The sequence below is a fragment of the Emys orbicularis genome, chromosome 4 (genome assembly GCF_028017835.1).
Source record: "Emys orbicularis isolate rEmyOrb1 chromosome 4, rEmyOrb1.hap1, whole genome shotgun sequence".
Classification (NCBI taxonomy): Eukaryota; Metazoa; Chordata; order Testudines; family Emydidae; genus Emys; species Emys orbicularis.
The window spans coordinates 64,620,019-64,645,263 of record NC_088686.1 but is presented as its reverse complement, the minus strand read 5'-3'; the positions used below and the strand labels follow the sequence as shown (position 1 = coordinate 64,645,263).

At 44.5% G+C, this 25,245-nt stretch overlaps 1 protein-coding gene across 1 annotated transcript in view; it reads left to right on the top strand.

Annotated features, from left to right (window-relative positions):
• Nucleotides 1–640: 640 nt before the first annotated feature.
• The window catches only part of LOC135877751 (cytosolic phospholipase A2 epsilon-like), a 39,803-nt gene continuing 15,198 nt past the window's right edge, over nucleotides 641–25,245 (top strand). The window contains exons 1-12 of the mRNA XM_065403304.1: nucleotides 641–751; nucleotides 1,451–1,537; nucleotides 3,942–4,014; nucleotides 4,763–4,899; nucleotides 5,315–5,446; nucleotides 8,092–8,132; nucleotides 8,896–8,938; nucleotides 11,072–11,144; nucleotides 13,137–13,306; nucleotides 13,429–13,515; nucleotides 14,766–14,802; nucleotides 15,469–15,617. Of these exons, the coding sequence (XP_065259376.1) occupies nucleotides 641–751; nucleotides 1,451–1,537; nucleotides 3,942–4,014; nucleotides 4,763–4,899; nucleotides 5,315–5,446; nucleotides 8,092–8,132; nucleotides 8,896–8,938; nucleotides 11,072–11,144; nucleotides 13,137–13,306; nucleotides 13,429–13,515; nucleotides 14,766–14,802; nucleotides 15,469–15,617 (1,140 nt within the window). The remainder of the gene's footprint in view (nucleotides 752–1,450; nucleotides 1,538–3,941; nucleotides 4,015–4,762; nucleotides 4,900–5,314; nucleotides 5,447–8,091; nucleotides 8,133–8,895; nucleotides 8,939–11,071; nucleotides 11,145–13,136; nucleotides 13,307–13,428; nucleotides 13,516–14,765; nucleotides 14,803–15,468; nucleotides 15,618–25,245) is intronic.

Genomic DNA, 25,245 nt, shown 5'->3' with positions numbered 1-25,245 from the left:
GCCTCCCTAGAGTTGAGCAGGACAGCCATGTAGGTCAGGGATCTTGAGGACACTCAGAACAGTTTTAAGCAGTTCAACTCAAGAGGCCAGCAGTTTCTTGTTCTTGGCCAATGCTATTAGGATGACAGCCTAGCCAAAGATTATCATTCACATCTAGCTGTTTTGACCTCTCATGAAGATACAGAAGACCAGTGTCTTTGATAGCTCCTTGACTTCAAGTTCATGTAGGGTTTGGGCACTACCATGCTGTCTGCTAATTGGTTATCACTGTCTATACTCAGAGGTACTTGGGTTTCGGTGGTGCTCTAAGTGCATAGTTTACACAGGACTTTTTTGGATTCCTTTGAGAGGAAAGGTGCAGTATAAATGGAAAAAAAGTGTTCTTATCATTTATTACTATTTCCTAAAAACCCCATCACTGGGAAGAATAGGGCACTGTGGTTTCAGCATCTCCTGTTCTCCAACCACTGCATCTGCAAAGGAAATCTTCTCCCTTTGCAGTCACCCAAAAGATTCACCTTCCTAGGGTGAGGAAATGGGGGAAGATTCTTTTTGTTTGAGAAGTCAGAGAGGGGTGGGGCTCTGAGTCAGTTTATAAAACAGCTGCTCAGCTGCTTCTGCTGGTTTAAAAACTATAAATATGTTTCAAGAGTCACTGCCAGGTGTTGGATGTGGTATTGAAGTGCCATTGGTCGCATCGGACTTGCATGTAACGGATACCACAATGGAATCATGTGCCAGTTTACCTCAGGTAAGAAAGCCCCCACGACAAAATAAGATTGCTTGAAATTCCAGTCCACTGAGGTGTGTACAGCGCAAAGCAAGTGCTGTTCGTCCTGCTTGGTCATTAATTATTATTATATTAATTGTTGTGTGTGGCTCTTTCCAGACAGGGGAGAAGGTCCTTGCCTCAGGGAACTTACAGTCTCAATGAGAAATGACAACAGGCTGGAAGGAGAGGGGAAACCTCTTTGGAGAGAGAGAGATTCACTTACAAAGATATCAGATCACCTGGGGCTTTTTGTGTGTTTCATGTTTTTCTTGTTTTAAAATGTTATTTTAAAATGTGATATAATTAGCCCCTAAGGAGGGAGCAGGCAGCTGAAATTCAGGTGGAAAGCAAGGCGGGTGAGCCTACAGGGGGCAGGTTTACTATTCCTTTTATAGCCACAGCTGAGAGGATCCTTCATCCTCTGCTGTTTCGTACAAAGGGTGGCACCTATGTGGTTTTGTGCCTACATTCATACCAATTAAAGTAACTAGGGTGTACAAAATGATGTAGTACTTGGTGCACCAGACAAGCATTGCCACATTCTGGGGCTCTGTGATCCACAGCTCTGAATTTGGGCTTTTCAGCCTTTGTTATAGCAGTTACACATTTATAATGGTGAATGATACTGGATGCTGAGAAGTTTCTTTTCAGTGTTACCATTTCCCTCTCTTGCTTCAGGACCTGAACACTAAGACTAATCCATTGGGAATGGGAGAGGCCAAGGAGAGGAATCTGTGGACAGTGCAGGGGACAGTTGACAATAAGGTACTATACAAGAGAATTTCAAAATCAAACCATGTTAGGGTTGTTTCTGCCGGCGGAGGGAAGGGGAGGACAAATTTATTCACTGATTTGAATAGCTCCTTAATGGCTAAGCAATGCCAGCTTCATGGGTGAAACATGCTGATGTTTAACATTTGAATCATTCTTTGTTCATATTAAAGTTCTGTAGCTTTGGTGCATGGAAAACTTTAGTATCTCTGTTACTTGAAAAGGGATTGGTTTAAACGGAGTTTCTAGTGTAAAATATGTATTACTACAGACGAGGACAAATTTACTGCTGGTGTGAGGGGTAACTGACATCAATGAAGTGGGGCTATTTGCACCTTCAATGAATCTGGCACAGTGTCTCATTGGTTTCTCAAATGGTGCAAACCCCAGTTTTATGGGTCAACATTTCTTCTGGCCTGTGCTGGTGGGAAAGTCATCACAACACAGAACTTCAGGGGGAATTAAAACACATTATATTAAATCCTCCAACGGGAAGTCAGGGTACCAGCTTTACTCAAGAAGACATCTTTTCACGTTGGCAAACTCCAGTTTTCATCTTGTCTCTAACCTTCCCTTTTGTTTGCTCCCTGTCCATCCACTGTAGAATACATTTCTATTATGAAGCCTCTGAATGTGGCATGGCAGAATAGATTAAAAACTATATATGTAAACGACAGACTTTGTGTTTGTTAGCAATAAAGGGAATATGCTAACATTGAATAATATTTCTCAGATCATGAAGGATTTGAATGGTTTTCTCTTGAATCTCCATGGGCAAATTAGCAGAATTAAGAGAATCTATCTCTAATATAGTGGCATTTATTAAACTATTTAGGAAACACCACTTATTTTTGTCAGGTGGGATCACAAAATATTGAGTTACAAACATCATACTGATAGTTTAAGAAATTTCCCCCTCCTGTGCATTAATTGGATGTAATACATTAATATAAAAATAACGCTGCACTTCCCTAGAGTCTTTCATCCACGGATCAAAAATTGCTTTACAAACTTTGAATCAAATCCTTCAAGCGTTCTTTAGTCAAAACTGCCATTGATTTAAATGGTAGATTTGCATTAGTAAAGACTGTTTGATTTTGTCCATTAATTATTTAAGCCCTCACAATATCTTCTGAGATCTCTTGAGTATATTACTTGCACTGTGTACAGTATGTTAAGTAGGAACGTTTTGAGTAATGATTTACTGCCAAATAATTTTGTGTCCTATTTTGATTTTTTCCTTTCTGGAACCTTTGAAATGGAGGGTTAGTAGTAAGGAAAGTGTGAACTGAATGAAAAAAATAAATAAAATGGGGGAAATGAAGAAGGCCCCAAGAAAGGATCAGGGGAGCAATGTGAGAGTTTGGGGGAGAAATGTTAAATCTCACCCTAGGAGATGCAGTCTGCTTAATAGTAATTAAACAGCTGGGTAAAGTTGATGAGGGATTTTTATGTGAAACAGGGGGTTAAACATGGTAGTTTCACCTGAGTTTCACTTCAGATTTCTGGTAGAAACTCCAAGGGTCCAAACCCAGGTGATTCAAAATTAAAGGAAAGATTCTCACAAATCTCTGTACACTGAAATCACAGAGCTTAGCTCAGTGCTCTCATGCAGTTACAAGAAATCACTTCAAAGGAATCAATATTCCATGGGGAGTAGCATGAGGGAGGTATCAAAGTAGAGAGAACCAAAATTGAGATTAGAAGCAACTTGGGGACCCTGTAGTAAATATTGGCCGTAACAGGCTTGAACGCACTAAGAAGAGCTCTGCTGAGAATAGCGGCCACTTCCCTGACTCCCAAACCACATGTGCTGCACCAGTGGCAGCTGGATCTCAAAGAACTAAAATTGTACCATTTGTAAAAACCTCTGCAATTTTTCCTTTTCTCACCTAAAAACTACATGAAAAATCCAGCTACCAGCTAGGCCCTGAATTATACAATCTAACAAAACTGGACTTTAGTTAGAAACCAAACCAAGCTCCCCTAATTGTATGAATCTGTGTCTCATATTATTTTAATCACAGAACCTGGCTTAGATGATTAGTAGTAAAATAGATTTGTTGATCATTTTATTATCATACAGAAGTTACCTGAGCAGGTTGCTTATATGTTAGGTACACCTCTACCCCGATATAACGCTGTCCTCGGGAGCCAAAAAATCTTACCACATTATAGGTGAAACCGCGTTATATCGAACTTGCTTTGATCCGCCGGACTGCGCAGCCCTGCCCCCCCGGAGCGCTGCTTTACCGCGTTATATCCGAATTCGTGTTATATTGGGTCACGTTATATCAGAGTAGAGGTGTATTTCTCCCTCCCTCCTGACCATTTCGATCTGCTAGATATACCCCACATTTTAACGTTCACCCTTGCCTTTTGTATGTTTATTCTGCAGACTGAATCATCTCCTTGTTACTTGCTCACTGTAAGAGTCATAAGGGCGAGGAATCTCCATCGGACAGATGCCTGTGAGTAACTTTACTGATCTAGAGGTTCCACGTAGTTCTGCACTGGGAATGGTGCTGAGCTGTTCTGCTCCAGGGGGACCTGAACTCCTCCAGGGAAGAAGAAGGCTTCCTAGACTTCCCCAGTGCCCAGAGGGAGTCCACCCACTGCTACACCCTTTTAAGAGATGCAGCATATTTACTTTGTGTGCTGATCCAGGGTGAAGTGCCAGAGTGGAGAGGAGCGGACAGGGCAATTGCTTGCACCTATTCCACACTTCTCCTCATGCTCAGAGGGAAATTGAGAAAACAGTTATTGCCCTCCACTGAAAGCAAGGACTGCAACGGTGTCTGACCTTATATAGGTTGTGCAAGGGGGGGGGAGGTTTCTTGTACTCTCCCCCATACTGTGCCCATATGTTAGGGCCAGGCATAAATTGGTGCAATATAGCTGTGTTCTTTCTCACAGGCTATATAAAATATTCATGCTTTTAAAAAAAATAATAAAAAGCTTAATAAGAAAATAACTGCTTCGTTGTATAGAATGGAAGATCTTTAAAAAATGTGTTTATTGTGGCTCTTGTTGCAGTTCTACAAAGAAGAATCAATTTCCTCCTCTTCTCTGTCCCTATTATCTGGACTGGACTGGATATGTTGGACAGACATGAAAACTTTCATTTTGTTCAGTGTGTTCATTCCCCTAGTGCCAATTAGCACTGCATAAATTGCTGTGTTGTCATTTAGCAAGGTTGTTTTTGTTTTTAATATGCAGTAAGCCAATCTGATTGCTATGTGACCCTCTGGCTGCCTACAGCTTCAGCCGAAAAGTTCTGGACTAAAACCATCAACAACTGCAAAGACCCAGTCTGGAATGAAACCTTCTACTACAGGATCCAGAGTCAGATCAAAGTAAGGCCCTGAGAACTTCCTCCAATCTGTGCTCTAGAGAGTTCCTGCCAGGTATCTCTCCTGCAGAAAGGATGCAGGTAATGTTCCTGGCTGGCAGGAAGAGATGCAGAAAGATGTGAAATGACACATCTCAACTCAAAAGTTTGCCATCTTGCACCAGGCTGTGGAAGCCAAATGTATCAGTCAGCCACATGCCTAGCTTTGGGCTGGGGAAAACCCACATTACTTAGAGGTAAAAGATATTTTTTCAAAGGTACATCTTTGCATCATTTCCTCATTCCTCCTCTCTCACACCATACACTCTCTTTCTCTCTCACCCTCTCTTTGTGCAAGATTTTCCCCAGGATTCCCTGCTTCCTGGGCTCTGTGAAAGCCAGAATGCAGAATTTCTAAAATCACTCACCTCCCTTCCCAGAATGTGCTGGAGCTGGGTGTCTATGATGAGGATGATGTTACCCAGGATGATCACCTCTTCACTGTGCGCTTTGATGTGGCTAAACTTCCACTTGGAGAAAGAGTTCTCATGTACTTCAAGTCTGACCCACAGGTGATGTATGAAATAACAGGGAGGGCTGGGTGAAAGGGACACACACTCCTGGGTTTTCTGCCTCCGCTACTATTTGTAATGTATTACTGTTTTCCTTCCTGCGTATTGGATTGCCCACCATAGTAGTCTGTCATTCTAACCCTCTGGAAAGGCCTCTTTGCTGTGGCTTCCTCCATTATACTCAAGGGTTTTGCCTCTGCGCTCTTGGGCAATGGAGGCTGGTGAAAGTGGGATGCTCTTTGCAAAGCAGTCTCTTTGATGAGTTTGCCACCAAAGATGACTCTAGTGGAGATTATTCTCCCCTCCAATGGGTATCACTCGAAGTTCTCTGTCACAACTTGTTGGCACCAACCCAGCAATTATGAGGTAGTAGCTCTGAGATCTGGAACTGATACTAGATTGTATCTAGTACTAGTTCACGCATAGATTATAATTATACACCGTGACGCTAATTTTGGCACATGGCTACCTAAATAAGATGTCTAAATTGCACAGCTGATCACTTAAATTGACAACTAGCTGGATAAATTCCTATTTAGAATGCAAATTTGAAAGTCACGTCTGGAAAGTTGTATCTTTTTATTAACAGGTTTCCTAAGTGATCAATTGCAGTGTAATATACAGCTGGTGTGAAGGGGCAATTAACAGGAAAGCTTAGTATCAGGTGTTTTATGTCCAAGCCACCTCACTGGCATTGGTACTATCAGTGCTAAGGTAAAGAGTATTGGCTAGGTAGGAGAGATGAGAATATCCTTTGTGTGTTCATGTGGAGAATCTCTGTGTACTTTTCACAATGTCCAGAGAGGTCAAAGCAACAGGAGCACAGGACTATAGTATTTATATAAAGTATCCCCACACAGACATGAACAGTGAAAGCAGCTCCTGTGTTGCAAAATAATGTCAGGTATAGTGGGGTGTTTTAAGACTTGAAAAGATGAAGTAAGCTGCATCTGCTGCAAAAAATTGAAGGTGACTTGGCAACAGCACTTTTTTTACTGGGGTCAGGTTTATACATGCAACAGGGCTTTTCTGAACCGGAAGCATTATCATGTTGTTCAGGGGTTCTTAACGTTTTTCATATCATGGACCAAATCTGTTGGAGAGATTGTCACATTTGCCTCTCAACATCTCAGTCGTGATCCCATTTGTGATCCCAAAACATGCCTGAGAGAGTTACAACAATTGCTTATATGTAAAAGTAATAGTTGGAAAGAATGTAGGTATGTTTTTAGCTGTCTTTAATGTGATAAGTGTATTGTCCTTTTTAAAAGACTATACTAATCACACAGAATCCTTTCACTCTTCAATTATTCATCTCCTCTCTTCCCATCTGACCCTCCCACTCCTTTGGACATGGTTTCCTGCCAGCTGATCCCCTTCTTCTCCAGACCCCATCCATGCTGCCCCAATTCCAGATTTCCTTCTACTCTGCTGCTCTGGGCAGATTGCCAAGTGACCTTGTCCTCCTCTTCCACTGTTCCCCTGCATGTTTCTCAGGGTATGTCTATACTTCAAGCTGGGGGTGTCATTCCCAGCTCTGTTCGAGCTAGTGCACTAAAAAGAGAGTGTACCTACGGAAGCGCGAGCAGTGGGAAATATCTCATTTGCAATGAGTGTAGCTGAATGCAGGTTAAGTTGAACAAGCAGAACTCTATTAAACACTCTGGACTGCTCTGTCCATGTGGCTGAGTTGCTTTCAGCCTAACTCCTAGCACTACCTCCTTTCCTGTTGTCCCCTCAAGAACAGTCCCTTAAGGGAACATGGCCGTCTGACTCCACTCCATTGATCATCATACATGAGAGGCTAACTGATCTGAATATGTACGTACTGTCTTGGCCAGGCCGCAGCTACACTCTATTTTTAGCATGCTAGCTCAATCAGAGCTAGTGAGAGTACGTCTCCTCAAGCTGGGACTCACATCCCCCTTCCCCCTGTTCGAAGTGTAGACACACCCTCAATCTCCTCTCCCACTAGCAGTCTGTCTACACTGCAGCTGGGAGGTGTGATTCCCAATGCGGGAAGACAGGCTCATGCTAGCTCAGCTGAAGCTAGTGTGCTAAATATAGCCATGTGGAAGTTGCAGCACTGGCAGCAGCTTAAGCTAGCCACCCAAGCTCAGACCTAGGGGGTCAGGGACGCTTGGACTCAGGCGGGTAGCCCAGGCTGCGACATCCACACTGCTATGTTTAGCGTGCTAGCTCAGCTCAAGCTAGTGTGAGTCTGTCTACCCACACTGGAAATCACACCTCCCAGCTGCAGTGCAGACATATGCTAGAAGGCTTCCTTCTATTGACAGCCTCTAGCTCCTCTCCCACTGATGGGTTGCAACCCCAGTCCCACTGGTGGCAGTGATCCCAGACAGCATCTCATTCCCGCCGCCCCTGTTATGTGACAGCAGCTCCCAGTAGAGGAAGGCACCTCTTCTTTGTTAACAGCTGCTTTTACAGACATCCAGGCTCTTCTTAGCAATAAAGAGCAGTAGTGCTTGTGTAAAAGCAGCTAGAAGCGAAGAGGAGAAGCCAGCACCAAGTGAACTGACAGGTATCCATGGACCACCACTAAGTGCTCCACAGATGACTAGTAGTGCATGGGACACAGTTTGAGAACCTTTGGTATAATAATCATGTTAACTTTTTTTCTTCAGAGAAAGGAGGAGTTGGAGGTGGAATTCAGACTGGAGAATATGTAAGTAAAAGCCAAATGATATAGAATCTGTAAGGGACAGAAACAACAATTCAGAGACTAATGAATGAATCCATTTCATTGGCCCAGAATGCATCATTCTTTGACACTACTAGTAATAAGCATAGTTTACAATGAGATTTATGGTATCTGTAATATCAAAGAATTGTGCGTTCTGGGAGAATCATCAGTGAATCATGGACAGGCAGGAGAATTTCACAGAGGGGGGAAATTATTAAAAAGCTAGTTAAGTTTTTCCTGTGCTGAATACCCATTAAGGTGTGATTAGTGGGACAGTCTTCACCTGCATCTGGTATTAACTCAAATTTCATTTTAGCTTCATAGTTTGTCTTTGAGATAAATGGGGCAATACTGTCCTCTTAAAGGGATAATGGGGTCTTCGATAAATGCATCAGTGTTTTGTCTGGAATTCTTCTTTTACATTTGGAATCTTGATCGAATGAAGCCAACTGTAGTCTCATCTTAGTGAATGTCAGAAAACAATCACATGGTGTGGCCCAGTAGGAAATCTTTGTTAGCAGAACTTGACGACTAGAATGGCATGAGCTATAGTGGTTGTGCCATGGCAAAGCGGTATAGGGAGACTTGCACCATGAGGCTTCTAGAATTATTCCTTCGTTCAGACACAACACTTCCAAAAATTAGCACAAAACTAAGATAAGCCAGATAGCAGTCGGGAGAAAAGTGTCTCATTAAATTATACTGCACCCGTTACTAAATATGCACTTTTCATTTTGCTTCCTAGTTCGGATCCCTCTGAAACCATCGTGACTAATGGAGTTCTAGTGGTAACCTTTATGTTCTGTTATCTTTCCTTTCCTGTAGCAGTACTCATAATGCAGGTGAGAGGAGGTTTGCCAATTCTGATTGGATGTATTCCTGGAGGTTTCATCACATGACATAATCTTTAATTAAAGATTAAACTTTAATTGCTGGAGGCTCCAACCCTCGGTGGGACTAGAGAAACTGTGAGCTGCTTTGCAGTCAGCAGGCCAAGGCACACGCCTGCAGAGAGAGGCTGAGACTGAAAATAGATGTTATTTCCCGCTTAGTCGTCTGCCTCACACCATAAAAACATAAGAACATAACATAAGAACATAAGAACAGCCGTACCGGGTGAGACCAAAGGTCCATCTAGCCCAGTATCCTGTCTACCGACAGTGGTCAATGCCAGGTGCCCCAGTGGGAGTGGACCTAACAGGCAATGATCAAGTGATCTTTCTCCTGCCATCCATCTCCATCCTCTGACAAACAGAGGCTAGGGACACCATTCCTTACCCATCCTGGCTAATAGCCATTAATGGACTTAACCACCATGAATTTATCCAGTTCTCTTTTAAATGCTGTTATAGTCCTAGCCTTCGCAACCTCTTCAGGTAAGGAGTTCCACAAGTTGACTGTGCGCTGTGTGAAGAAGAACTTCCTTGTATTTGTTTTAAACCTGCTGCCTATTAATTTCATTTGGTGACCCCTAGTTCTTGTATTATGGGAATAAGTAAATAACTTTTCCTTATCCACTTTCTCCACATCACTCATGATTTTATATACCTCTATCATATCCCCCCTTAGTCTCCTCTTTTCCAAGCTGAAGAGTCCTAGCCTCTTTAATCTCTCCTCATATGGGACCCGTTCCAAACCCCTAATCATTTTAGTTGCCCTTTTCTGAACCTTTTCTAGTGCCAGTATAACTTTTTTGAGGTGAGGAGACCACATCTGTACGCAGTATTCGAGATGTGGGCGTACCATTGATTTATATAAGGGCAATAATATATTCTCAGTCCTATTCTCTATCCCCTTTTTAATGATCCCTAACATCCTGTTTGCTTTTTTGACCGCCTCTGCACACTGCATGGACATCTTCAGAGAACTATCCACGATGACTCCAAGATCTTTTTCCTGACTCGTTGTAGCTAAATTAGCCCCCATCATATTGTATGTATAGTTGGGGTTATTTTTTCCAATGTGCATTACTTTACATTTATCCACATTAAATTTCATTTGCCATTTTGTTGCCCAATCACTTAGTTTTGTGAGATCTTTTTGAAGTTCTTCACACTCTGCTTTGGTCTTAACGATCTTGAGCAGTTTAGTATCATCTCCAAACTTTGCCACCTCACTGTTTACCCCTTTCTCCAGATCATTTATAAATAAGTTGAATAGGATTGGTCTGAGGACTGACCCTTGGGGAACACCACTAGTTACCCCTCTCCATTCTGAGAATTTACCATTAATTCCTACCCTTTGTTCCCGGTCTTTTAACCAGTTCTCAATCCATGAAAGGACCTTCCCTTTTATCCCATGACAGCTTAATTTACATAAGAGCCTTTGGTGAGGGACCTTGTCAAAGGCTTTCTGGAAATCTAAGTACACTGTGTCCACTGGATCCCCCTTGTCCACATGTTTGTTGACCCCTTCAAAGAACTCTAATAGATTAGTAAGACTCGATTTCCCTTTACAGAAACGATGTTGACTATTGCTCAACAGTTTATGTTTTTCTATGTGTCTGACAATTTTATTCTTAACTATTGTTTCGACTGATTTGCCCGGTACTGACATTAGACTTACCGGTCTGTAATTGCCGGGATCACCTCTAGAGCCCTTTTTAAATATTAGCGTTACATTAGCTAACTTCCAGTCATTGGGTACAGAAGCCGATTTAAAGGACAAGTTACAAACCTTAGTTAATAGTTCCGCAACTTCACATTTGAGTTCTTTCAGAACTCTTGGGTGAATGCCATCTGGTCCCAGTGACTTGTTAATGTTAAGTTTATCAATTAATTCCAAAACCTCCTCTAGTGACACTTCAATCAGTGACAGTTCCTCAGATTTGTCACCTACAAAAGCCGGCTCAGGTTTGGGAATCTCCCTAACATCCTCAGCCGTGAAGACTGAAGCTATTTTATTGTTCTTCTCTGTTACAGTCTCGCAAAGTCTGCTGTTTGGAAGTTCAGGTGGATGAGAAGAAGAGGGAAAAGAAGAGGAAGCCTTCATCACGTAAGATTGTTGCTTCATTAACTGGCTATAAGTAACCAGATATTGATTCTACTATGGCGATTGGCCATTCTATGAATCATTAAAATAAATAAATGGAATAAAATATTTCCACATGATTCAACTTTCGTAACATCAACTTTAAAATGAGTAATCTATGTTATCGGTTACATGGACTGCATCACATACATCTGTATAGTGAACTCCTTTAAAGTAACACTAAAGCTGTGATTTCTGACAGCAACCTTAATTTTGTTCCCTTATGTGAGCTGATGTCCATTACAAAAGGCTTTTCACTAAATGATTACATAGCTTAAGGGAAATAATTCAGAATACAACATAGAGAAAAAAGTACAATTTCTTTACATTACATTGTGTTGTACTATTTTCCAAGTATTGAATCATATTGTCCAGTATTGTGGATATATTGTGGTATTAATGTAATGAGAGAGAAATCTATCGAGGGCAAATATTCAAGTGTGTAGAATTAATATTGATTTTATAACTAGAATTGTCTGACCTATCTGTGATTAAAATCTCAAGCATGGTGTTGCGGTCATGTTGTTTTTACATATTCTTTCCTTTGTTTATTTATTTTAAAACATTACAAAATCAGTGAAAACGTCCTGTATGTTACCTCAGAATGTCTCCTTTAGAGGCCTTTTTACAGATTTAGTCTAAAATTTATTGTTCATTTTTATATTGTATTAGCACCAGGGTGCCCTATTGTGCTAGGCATTGTACAAACATACCTGTCTAAACTAGGGAAAAGGCTTGTTTAAAAACACTTGTTAGTTAAGATATTTTAATTAACATATTTTTAAAGCCCATTAAGCACTTAGGCCCAGATGCTCAAAGGTATTTAGGCCCCTAACTCCCTTTGAAATCAAGCACCTAAATACCTTTGGCCCTGGGCTGATCATGACCATTTTAAAGGTGTGAAATCCTGTCTATACTCAGTGTTAAGTAGTGTTTTAAAATGTGTTATTTTAGCTGGGCCCGCTGGTCTCGCGCCCCACGGCCAGCCACACTAGCCGCTCCTAGAGTGACCTGGCGCCAGCTGCTCCAGCGGTCCCTGGGGACAGCCGCAATGGCCACTTCTAGGGAGGCCCCGGGCAGCTGGCTCCAGGGACCGCCCGAGCAGCGGCTGGTGCAGCTGGTCCCACGGACTGCCTGAGCAGCGGTCCTGGGGAGCATCTGAATAGCGGTCCCAGGGGCTGCCCCAGGGCCAGCCACACCGGCTGCTGCTGGAGCAAACCAGGGCAGCTGGCTCTGGGGACCACCAGAACAGCGGCCAGTGTGGCTGACTTTGGGAAGCACCTGAGCAGCAGTCTTGGGGGTGCCCTGGGAACCCCTGAGCAGCAGCATTCCCGGGGTGGCTGAAGCAACCCCAGGGGCACCCAGAGGCCGTCTGAAGAGCGGTCCCTGGGAGCACTGGCTGGGGGACAGTCAACCCCCAGCACTGGAGCAGGTCCTCCCAGCAGGGGACCTCGGAGCAGTGGGGCCCCAGAAGTAGAGATTTAGTCAGGGGTATTTTTGGTAAAAGTCATGGACAGATCACGGGCCATTAATTTTTATTTATTGCCCTGACCTGTCCATGACTTTTACCAAAAATACCCATGACTAAATCTTAGCCTTACATATGGTACATTAGTATAGATTTGCTGCATTGGAATAAAATAGAAGCAAATAAATGGTTCCCATATCTCATAAAACCCCATGTATTTGAGCCCCTTCTTGTGAAACTTCATTTTATCCTAATTTCTGTCAATACCTCTAGGGTCAATTACCTACCCCAAAATTTCCTTGATTACCCAACCCCCTATTTCTCTAAATATTATAATAGAATAATATTGATCAATAAATGGTCTCTTTGAGCTCAGTGTAGAGAACTTCTAATCAGTTTAATGAAGGGTTTTTTTTAATACCCCTATAATGCTATGTTTCCAGTCCAATAATAGTAACTTCTGTGTGTGCTTTGTCTCATTCCTTTAGGGAAAGACATCTCCCTCACTGTGAAAGGATCCCATGAAGAGACCCAAGACCTTACATTGGCCTCTGATCCCATCATTAGATCCTCATGTCCCACTAAGTTTCATTATGTCAAGTATAAGCAGCCAGCATTGGATGTTATTCTACCAAAGCAGAAACCACGTTACTCCTTTGTAAGTTATCATTGGCCTTAATAAATTTAGTAGTAACTTTAAAGAAACACATGCATTAGATAGCAACATTAATCTATCTTCATTTTACTCCTTGTGATATAAACTTGTATGTATTTCTTCAGCGTAGCTGTTCCTATAACACAAAGGCAGACTCACCAAATGTGGCTCTCAATTCACTTCCCACAGGAGAGAAAGTAACAATAGCAGAGGTGAGTGCCTATTGTTAGTCCTTAGGAATAAACTTTACTGATCCATATCTGGATTATTACCCGTGTAACAATAATGGCCTAGATTGCCTCCTTCCTTGGAAAAAATAATGGAAAAAATAATGGAAAGGGGATAAGAGGAGGAGGAGAATGAAGATAATCCCCTCAATGAATTTTTCTGGCATTATCCCTATGGTGAAAGAGGTTAGGGAAATTTGATTTCAAAGGCTGTGCCCCTTCCCACCTCCATGAATCTTGGGAGCCAGATCTCTGTCCCACAAGGGTCAACTGACTCTCCATGTGTTCTGTTGTCTCTGACAGTGGAGCTCCAGCTGTAGCCATGCAACTATAGTGTTCTGGAATGCAATCATTGGAACCATTGTTCCGGAATGCAATCTTGTATTTATGTACCTGGGATTGGGAGTTCCAAGATTCCAAACTCATTGCAGTGGGCCTAAGTGAATGGAAGATGGAGGACAATGGCTGATATAGCAGAGATCTCAGCCCAGTACACTGGTGCAGTTGCCTGAGAAGGCTGGGAAGTTGGGAACTCCTGATTTATTCTATGATTCTGAAATGTTATGGGGATTAACAATATGCTTTATGATTATGTAAACCCAATTTAAAGGGCCACAGTTAAGTGATGTTGCTAAGAGCCAAAATTTAGCTTTGGAAAAGAAAACATACTACTACTCACAAACACCCTGGATTCTACAAAAGCTAATCGCTATAATGAGATTTTCATGATTAGCCAAACAAGTCAACTTGAACTGTCATTTATTCCACCAGTTCTCAACCAGTGCTTGCCTCTTCAGGCTTTTGTGAGTGACACTCTAGACATTCCATCCTGATCTTAATGATAAATCACTGTGCTAGGTCTTGGGGCACTGCCGCTCATTTCCTCCTGTCCAGGGGGTGGGGGTAGGGGCATTCTAACTAGCCATGGAACTTTGGCAGCACCAGACTTCTGGTGGGTTCTAGATCACACACAGGCACATGGGAGGAGACAAACACTGGCTAGTACAGCCCAAGGTGTTCATCTGTTTAGAATGGCACAGTCACTGGAAAATGCAGAGAATTACTGAGAAGCTTTACAGAGAATAAATTAGTGGTGTTGAATCCATATACATAGCATCTCAGGTTGGTGTCTGCATTGCTGAAAAGGGACAAGATAAAACTCACTCAAAAGCTGAAGGGAGGGGAAACCTTAAAAATGTGATGGCACTTAAGGTATTTGTATTCTTGGTTTTCAGGATAAAAAATTTGATTTGTATGTGAAGGCTACAGACTGGTAAGAGATCCATGCTCTTTAGATGTTAATGATTTTGTCAGCTAAATTCCGCTCTCTCCCTGTCTGTTTATGAGAAAAAGTCTGCTTACTGTATGTCAACAATTCGTGCAAAGAAATTAAAAGCACACAACTTTTAATTCCTTTAGACTGAAAGCTGGAACTTTATATATAAAAAGAACACAGCATATACTTTACCCAATATTTTCATCAGTTTAATGAGACTCATGTATGAGATAGAAGTAGTGGCAGAGTTAGCTATTTGAAATCTGTATTTGTCCTGTTATGTTGGTTTCCTGTTCAGCACAATCCATAATCTGTCATGATGCTGTTTAGATATAAAGTTGATCAGTTACAGTCAGCAAAGCTTATTCTACTACAGCTCTCAAAAAGGCATTGGGCTTTAATAACAGCCACCAGCTTATGTCTAAAATATAGCAGGATCCTCCTGGTAGTGCCTTCAGAAATTACTTATAGGAATTAATTTCCCCCTTTTTTTCTTGCTTTTCTCTCTCTTGCTCATGTTACATCCGTTTGTCTATATAGAAGTGTGGGAAAGACTCTTCTGTCAGATTGACTGTTTTTGGAAGTGGTTGATTGTCTGCACTGTAAGTTCTAAAATTGACTATCAGTAACAACATGCAATATGTGTGCCTGTGTTTTTCCTGGTCTGTGTTCCAGCTCAGAAGACCTAGACGTGCGCTTGGGGTTTGACTTGTGCACAGAGGAACAGGATTTCCTCTGTAAAAGGAGGAACTATGTTGCTGCTGCTCTGAAAAAGGTTCTCCAGCTAGAGGAGGACCTGCAGGACGATGAGGTACGTAGGACAGAATCCCAGATGTTCTTCCTCAGCTCAAATGACCACTCAGCAACTGGACACCTAATGTGACATGTTTACTATTATCAAAACTTCTGAATGGTCAGGAGGCCCTCGATTCAAGGGTGGCCCTCTGTTACCAGCATTCTCATCCATCACATCAGTGGACTCAGTTGTCTTATCCCTCCCCTCCTCTATCTCCAACACACTTGACTCCTTTGCCACACAAAGTCCATCCCAATAAGCCTCAGCCATGGCTCATTCCAAAAATCTGCTTCCTCCTTTCCTGTTCCCATGTCACCAAAAGCCTGTGGATGAAGTATCATGACCCCACGGACTTACTCCAATGCACATTTGTTCTCTCCTTTTTAGTTCTGTCACATTCCTGGTCAAATAGTACTATTTTTGTCTCATTGACACCCATGCCCACAATTCCTGTCATTCATTTGTTACCTTTTGCTTCCTCTTAAAATCTTCTCCCATTCCACACCCTCCTTTCTTTCCATGAAAGATCCTGTCAATTTCACCAAACAGAACATTGATACAGTCCTCCATGATCTCTGTCCTCCTTCCCCTTACTTGCCCCGTCACCTTCTAATACCCTCTTCTTCCTTTCCTGACTACTCTCTCTACCTATCTCAGCAACTCCATCTCTTCCCCACTCCGACCTTTCCTTACTATCACCCCTCCCATACTTCTTCCTTAACCTGTCACTGTGCTCTAGCTACTTTCCCTCACAATATAAGTATGTTTTGGCCTTTATCCATCATAAGCATCTATACTTCTCACCACCTGCCTCTCTAATGACTGCCTGATCTCCTTTTCTCTTTCACCTCACAACTGACAGAATACACCATTTATATTTGTTGCCCTGAATTAAATTTCCTTCTGCTTCATCTTGCATCCCATCCCAGCTAGTTATCAATTTCTTTCTCCAGCAAAATTGCTCTCACTCAAGGATTTTAATAACGTCAGAATCTCAGGCTCTACTCCATCCTCATCCTCCTTGTTCCTTCCAGTGCTTTTGACACTATTCATAATCATCTCCTTCTTGACATTTTCCCTCTCTGAGATTTTTGTGGTACTGTCCTCACTTGGTTCTCTTCCTGTCTTACTATTTGATTCACTGTACCTCTTTCCTCTTTCTGTATGTTTGTTTTGCCCTCAGGGAAAGAACTGTTCCTCTTTTTGTGTTTGTACCAAACATAGTACATTTTAGATACACTGGAAACAAATAACAATAATACTTGAACAAAAGCAACTTCTCCTTCTTCTTTGCCTTCACCTTGTCCCACTTAGTCGGGGTTGGAGGCTCTTGTTCTTTATCTCCAAGCATTCCTATCGAGTGCGTCTTCCAACATGTCCTCTTTAGGAATATAGAACTACCTTTTTCTTGGTCTTTCTCGGGGTCTTTGATCCATGACAACCAGATCTTATACTCTCTCACCAGCATACCCCATGTCATTTCATGTGACCCAGCCATCTCAGTCAATACTCTCTCAACTTTTCTATGATAGGGCTACTCCCTTCATGGCTCATACAATTTCATTGTGTAGCCTATCAGCTCTTGTCTTACCCAGCATCCACCTGAGCATTCTTATTTCAGCAGTGTAACATTTTGTTGTTCTTCTGTCTTCCTACTTAGAGTATAGCAGTAGGAATATACTACTGACCACATGACCAGGATGGTGATGGTGATTGTGAAATGCTCAGGGAGATTACAAACACAGAATACCCAATAATCAGGGCCGGCTCTGGCTTTCTGGCCGCCCCAAGCAAAAAAAAACAACAACAAAAAACTGCGGCGGCCAGAACAGCAAAGCAAAACAAAAAACCTGCGGCGTGGCCGGAGCCAGGGTGCAGGGGGACTCCCTGCCTGCAGATGTGCCCCGGCTAGCGGGGAGAGGGGGAGGGAGCAGGGTGAGAGAGAGAGAAGGGGGGCGGCCAGGGCTTCAGCGGGGCGCTGCCACGCAGCCCCTCCCGCCGTGCCCCCTGCTGGGAGGGCTCCACACCGCTCCGGTCGGCTGTGAGGGAAGGACGCGGGCTGCCCTGCCGGGCTTGCTGCAGGGCGCTCCCGTCCTCTGCACGCTGCCCCCTACAGGGCGGCCGGAGCGGAACAACAACAACAAAAAACAAACAAACTAAAAAAGCGGCCGTGCCGCCCTAGGATTGGGCGGAATGCTGCCTCCTACAAGCTGTCGCCCCAAGCACCAGCTTGCTCGGCTGGTGCCTGGAGCCGGCCCTGCCAATAATAATGGGGAATTTCAATATCCCTCAATTTGACTGGCTACATGTCACCTCAGGACAAGATGAAGAGATAAAATGTTTAGACACCATTAATGAGAACTTCTTGGAGCAGCCAGTCCTGGAACCCTCAAGGGGAGAGGCAATTCTTGATTTAGTGCTAAGTGGAGCACAGAATCTGGTCCAAGAGGTGACTATAGCTGAACCACTCGGTAATAGCAACCATATTGTAAGTAAATTTAACATTCTTTTGGGGGGGAAATACCAAAGAAACCCACCACAATAGCACTTAACTTCAAAAAGGGGAAACTACACAAAAATGAGGAAGCTAGTTAAACGAACATTCAAAGGAACAGTCACAAGAGGGAAATGCCTGCAAGCTGCATGGAAACTATTTAAAAACACCATGTATACCCCAACACTAAATGTATACCCCAAATAAAAAAAAACAGTAAGAGGATAAAAATGCCACAGTGTCTAAACAACAGAGTAAAAGAGTTAGCTAGAGGCAAAAATACTTCATTTATAAACTGGAAGTCAAATCTTACAGAGGAAAATAGAAAGGAGCATAAACTCTGGCAAGTCAAGTGTAAAGTTATGATTAGGCAGGCCAAAAAAAGAATTTGAAGAGCAACTAACAAAAGACACAAAAACTAACTGCAAACATTTTTTAAGGACATCAGAAGCAGAAAGCCTGCCAAATAATCAGTGGGACCACTTGATGATCAAGGTGCTAAAAAGCACTCAGGGAAGACAAAGCCATTGTGGAGAAGCTAAACAAATTTTTTGCATCAGTCCTCACTGCAGAGGATGTGAGGGTGGCTCCCACACCTAAGCCAGCCTTTTTAGGTGACAAATCTGAGGAACTCTCCAAAATTGAGGTGTCAATTGATAAACAGTAATAAGTCACCGGGACCAGATGTTTTCACCCAAGAGTTCTGAAGGAACTCCAATATGAAAGTACAGAACTACTAGCTGTGGTATGTAAGCTATCACTTAAATCAGACTCTGTACCAGATGATTAGATGATAGCTAATGTAATGCTGATTTTTTTTTAAATGTCCCCATAGGCAATCACAGTCTGGTAAACCTAACTTCAGTACAAGGCAAATTGGTTGAAACTATTGTGAAGAAGAGAATTATTAGGCACATAGATGAACACGATATGCTTTTGTAAAGGGAAGTCATGCCTCACCAATCTATTAGAATTTTTTGAGCGTATCAACAAGCATGTAGAGAAGGGTGAGCCAGGGGATATAGTGTACTTAGACTTTCAGAAAGCCTTTGATAAGGTCCCACAACAAAGGCTCTTAAGCAAACTGTGCAGTCCTGGGATAAGAAGGAAGGTCCTGTCATGGATCAGTAACTGGTTAAGAGACAGGAAACAGAGCATAGGAAAGAAATGGTCAGTTTTCACCATGGAGAGAGGTAAAGAGCAGGGTCACTCAAAAATTTGTACTGGGACTAGTGCTGTTCAACATAGTCATGAATGATCTGGCAAAGGAGGTAAACAGTGAGGTGACAATGTTTGCAGATGATACAAAATAGTGAAGTCCAAAGCAGACTGTGAAGAATTACAAAGGGATCTCACAAAACTTGGTGATTGGGCAACACAATGGCAGATGAAATTGAATGTTGAAAAATGCAATATAATACACATCGGAAAACACGATCCCAACTATACATACAAAATGATGGGATCTAAATTAACTGTTATCACTGAAGAAAGATTCTGGAGTCATTGTGGATACTTCTCTGAAAACATCTGCTCAATATGCAGTGGCAGTCAAAAAAGCTAACAGAATGTTAGGAACTATTAGGAAAGGTATAGATAATGAGTCAGAAAATATCATAATGCCATTATATAAATCCATGGTACACCCAAGCGTTGAATACTTCGTACACTTCTGGTCATCCCATCTCGAAAAGATATATTAGAATTGGAAAAAATAATTTGGAAAAAAATAAATAAATGAGAATTGCCAGAGAAGGGCAACAACAATATGGAACAACTTCCATATGAGGAGAGATTAAAAAGATGGGGACCGTTCATCTTACAAAAGAGACAACTAATAGGAAAGGCTACAATTGTGTCATAGAGGTCGCAGAAGTCACAGAATCTGTGACTTCCAGAAACCTCTGTGACTTCAGCCCACGGCGGCTGGGAGCTGCAGGGTCTCCCTGCCATTGGTGGCGGTCGGGAGCTGTGGGGTACCACAGGGGCCAGCTCTGAGCTGTTGTGGGTAGGGTGACCAGGTATCCAGTTTTTGACCGGAATATCTGGTTGAAAAGGGATCCTGGCAACTCCGGTCAGCACCACTGACCGGGCCGTTGACTGTCCAGCTGGCGGCACCACACAGTGGGGCTGGCAGGCTCCCTGCTAACCTCCGCACCACGCAGCTCCCGGGAAGCAGCCAGCATGTCTCCCTTCCGGCTCCTACATGTAGGGGCAGCCAGGGGGGCCTGCACACTGCCCCTCCCCCAAACTGCTGGACAGGGCAGAGCGCAGAGCCACCTGGCCATGCCTCCACGTAGGAGCCAGAGGGGGGACGTGCCACTGCTTCTGGGAGCTGCTTGAGGTAAGCGCCGCCTGGAGCCTGCACCCTGACCCCCTCCCATGCCCCAATCCCCTGTCCCAGCCCTGATCCCTCTCCTGCCCTCCTAACACCTTGATTCAAACTCAGAGCACCCTCCTACATCCCAAACCTGTCATCCCCAGCCCCATCCCAGAGCCTGCACCCCCAGCTGGAGCCCTCACCTCAGCCACCCTCCAACCCCCTGCCCCAGCCCTAATCCCCCTCCAGGTCTCTGAACCCCTCGGTCTTAGCCCAGAGCACCCTCCTACACCCCAAACCCATCATCCCCAGTCCCACCCCAGAGCCAGCACCCACAGCTGAAGCCCTCACCCTGCCCCATACCCTAACCCTTTGCCCCAGCCCTGATCCCCCCTGCCCTCCAAACCCCTCGGTCCCAGCCCCACCCCAGAGTCTGCACCCCCAACCAGAACCCTTAGACCCCCCCCACCCCAACTCCCTTCCCCAGCCCAGAGCTCCCTCCTGCACTCCGAACCCCTCAGCTCCTGCCTGGAGCCCCCTCCTGCATCCCAAATCCCTCATCCCTGGCCCCACATCACAGCCTTCACCCCCAGCCTGAGCTCTGACTCCCCCCTCCCCACAGCCCAACCCCCTGCCTCAGGCTGGAGCACACCGCCATACTCCAAAACCCTCGGTCCCAGCCTCCTACACCCCTAATCCCTCATCCCCGGCCCCACATCAGAGCCTGCACCCCCTGCCAGAGCCCTCACCCTCCCCTCCCTGCACCCCAACACTCTGCCCCAGCCTGGAGCCCCCTCCCACATCCTGAACCCCTCATTTCTCGCCCCACCCAGGAACCCGCACCCCCAGCCAGAGCCCTCACCCCCTCCTGCACCCCAGTCCCCTGAGCCAGCCCGGGGAAAATGAGTGAGTGAGGGTGGGAAGAGCGAGTGACAGAGGGAGGGGGGATGGAGTGAGTGGGGGGTGGGGCCTCGGAGAAGGGGCAGGGAATGGGCAGGGCCTCAGAGGATGGGAGGGGCAGGGGGTGGGGCAAGGATGTTCTGTTTTGTGCGAGTAGAAAGTGGTCAACCCTAGCTGCAGGCGGTGGGGGAATCCACAGCTCCTGGCCGCCAAGGGAGGCAGGGGGCTCTGAGCTTAGCACCTCGCAGCCGCTGTGGGTGGCGGAGGCCTCCTTGAGCGCCGAGTCACCGTGGGTGGTGGGGCTACCCCGCAGCTCTGAGCTGTGGGCGGTGGGGGACTCAGAGCTCCGAGCCGGGGCCCCCACAGCTACCCAGCCTCTGCAGGCAGTGTGGGGACTCCACAGCTCCCCATTTTGTCATGGCTATTTTTAATAAAAATCACAGTCAGGTCATGGGCCTCTGTGAATTTTTCTTTATTGCCTGTGACCTGTCCGTGACTTTTACTAAAAATAGCCATGACAAAATCTTAGCTTACTAATAGGGGATATGATAGAGGTCTATAAAATCATGACTGGTGTGGAGAAGGTGAATAGGAAAGTGTTATTTACCCCTTCACATAACACAAGAAGCGGGAGTCTCCCAATGAAATTAATGGACAGCAGGTTTAAAATAAACATAAGGAAGTATTTCTGCATATAATACACAGTCAACCTGTGGAACTCGTTACCAGGGGATGTTGTGAAGGTCAAAAGTATAACTGGCTTCAAAAAAAGAATGAGATACGTTCATGCAGGAAAGGTCCATCAATAGCTATTAGCAAGATAGTCAGGGACACAACCCCATGCTCTCGGTGTCCCTAAAACTCTGACTGCTGGAAGCTGGGACTGGATGACAGGTGATGGGTCACTTGATAATAGCCCTGTTGTGTTCATTCTCTCTGAAGCATCTGGCACCTGTCACTGTCAGAAGACAGAATACTGGGCTAGATGGACTATTGGTCTGACCTAGTATGGACATTCTTATGTTCTTCATTGGCCAGCATTCTTTATTGGCCAGCCATACATCATGGTGGACCTAATCATGTCTTATACACCTTGTGCTTTAGTTTACTTAGCATCTTACTTCCATCTTTTGTTAGTTAAACTATTTTCTTCTACTGCAGCCCTCCATTCTTCTAGATCTCTTTCCAGTTTGTATTTATCTTCATGGCACAATATAATGGCATTGGTGAAAAGCATGCTCCATACAGCCTCTCCCCAAACCCCTTGCGTGAAGAAGTCAATTACAATCATGAATAGAAATAGATGTAGGACTGATCCTTGATGTAGACCTACCTTCACAGTGAATGGCTCACTGTAGTCACAACTGCTTCTTGCTACTGTTATGTTCAGACTATCATGGACATTTGCAAGGGTAGCACATGTCTCCAGCAGATTGTGCATATGCAGACACCACCATATCAGGTCTCTGTGAACTCCGTAAGAAGCCTTCTCTAAGTCCACAAACTAAATGAAATTCCTTGTATTTCTCCCTCTACTTCTCCTGCAATGTGTGGGCTGCAAACATTGCACCCAGCATTGACCCTTCTGGCATAAACCTGACTTGGTTGTCACTTATTGATGCTCCAGTTCCTGAAAGTGGCTTTTCTCACTAATTTTTTCCAGCCATATCATCACGTGACTCATTAACTTGAGGGGTCAGTGTGATGGGGTACACCAGGACCCCAGATGGAGGCCCCACGGTCCTACTGCACCTTGCCCCAGGAAAGCAGGGGCAAAGGTCGGTCCTCCAGGCCTGCCTAAAGAGGCTTCATAGACGCAGCCAATCACAGCCCAGCAGGCTCAGATAAAAGGAGCTGCAGGGCCTTAGCAGCTTAGTTCCTGGCTGGGACCAGAGGGGCAAGGAAGGGTCCTCTCTGGCCACAGGAGCCTGAGGGATAGCGAGTTTGTTCTGGCTGCATTTTGCTTAGCTGGGTTTGCAGGGAGAGAGAGGTCCCAAGAACCTTAACCCTGAAGTAAGGGTGAAGCAAAAAGGGGCTAGGTAGGAAGAGGCCTAGGGAAGAATCAGCAATGAATTGAGATTGAGCAGTGCAGAGCTGCTGTTTTTAGGGACCCTAGGTTGGAACCTGGATGTCAGGAGACCGGGTTGTAGGCAGTCAGGCCTAGTGGTTGGAGTCTGAAGGCAGTACCCAGGGGTTGAGACAGGTCCAGAACCAGGAAGCAGGGCCAAAGGTCAGAACTGGAGTTGGAGTCTGAATGCCAGAGCCAAGGGTCAAGACAAAGTCAGTGTTGGGAATCAGAACTGAGGGTTGGAACCAGTTTACCAGGAGTCAGAGAAGGCAGGAGCAAGGCTGGGACAGGATAGGAACAAGGCTGGGTGCAGGGCAGGATCTGGGCTGGAGCAGTGGAGGACCAGAGCAGGAGCAGGGCTTGGCAAGAGATGGGCACAGGGAGGGAGAGGGTCTGTTGGCATGTACTTGAGCAGCCAGCAAGCTATTAATGCTGAGCTTCCTCAGCCAATCAGGCATGGCAGTCTATCAGGCAGCTTAGCTGGCTCATTAGGGGTGCCAGGAGTACTGAGCAGTGTTAACTGCAGGGCCTTACTCCTGCCACTGGAGTAGTGGGCAGGTCTGGGTTCCCCTATCGGCCACAAACAAGGCAGCATAAATCCCACTGTTCTTATTTCTGCCATCACTTAAGCCTTCCCTCCTTTTTTCTTTTCTGTTTCCTGCACATCATTAGACCACTACCGTACCTTCTTTCATTTGTCCACACACAGCTTGTGAGCTTTCTGTATTACCTGCGGATATTTTTCTCCAAACCTCATTGGTATCATCGTGGCTGGTTTGGTCATTGTCTGACCTCTATAGAACCTCATCCTTAAATCTCAGACTAACTTCCCTATCTGCAGGCCTCCACCACTTTATCCTTTGTTCCACAGCTCATCTTTTAGCGCCCTCTCCCCCTGCATTGCCTTTTTCACCCAGAAGTCTGTTACATGCAGCCTATGTTGCTCTGCAATCTGCTCTCCTGGGATCACTTTACGGTCTCACATTTTTTTAGATCTCTTCTCCTTGTCAGGAAGTAATCAGTCTGGGACCTGTTGGTACTGCTCCTGTATATAATTAAGTGCTTCTTCCTCTTTGTGCTATGTAGAACTCTACCTTCTCCTCTCTCGTACAGCCAACGTGTGGCACATATCAGCATATAACATAAAGGTTTTGGTTTCCGGTCAGTGCTGTTCTAACTTTCATCAGCTGGTCACTATTTCTTTGGATGTCCACTATCATATCCTGTAATATTTCTGCTACTATTATTCCTACTCTATTCCTCTTTGCTGCTGAGCATCATCTTGTAGCCTCCTTGATGTACATGGATTTCAATCCCTTCCATTTTGTCTCTTGTATTCAGGCAATGTGCACTCTCCTTCCCTTCATCATCTCGACTACTACTTTTTGTTTCCATTTCATTGTTCCCACATTCAGGGAAACCAGACGTTACTCTTAGGCTTGCCATTTTTAACCATATGTGCCACAATGTGCTAACTTGACCGTTTTCCACAGTCGTCAGACAAAGAGGTTGTGTGTCACTTCTGGGTATGGTGACCATGTTTCCCTATGGTGAATACAGGACACCTGGTAAAATTACTCATATTCAAGTGAGTTCAATGGCAATCAATCAGAACTATGCAGTACAAACATTCAAATTAACATCAAGTTGACTGAGCTCCTGTTGAAAAGAATTACTGTGTAGTTGGATTCTTTTTATTTACCTTCTTATCATTAAGGCTTTATGGTTCATATGGGGAGGGGTGACACTCCCTCCCACACACTCCCGTACACCTCTCTCACATAGGGGGAGTGAGGGAGTGACCGACCTACCTGACCCTCCCTGACCGGCGCTCTCTGCCCTCCAAGCCTGGCTGGGCCCC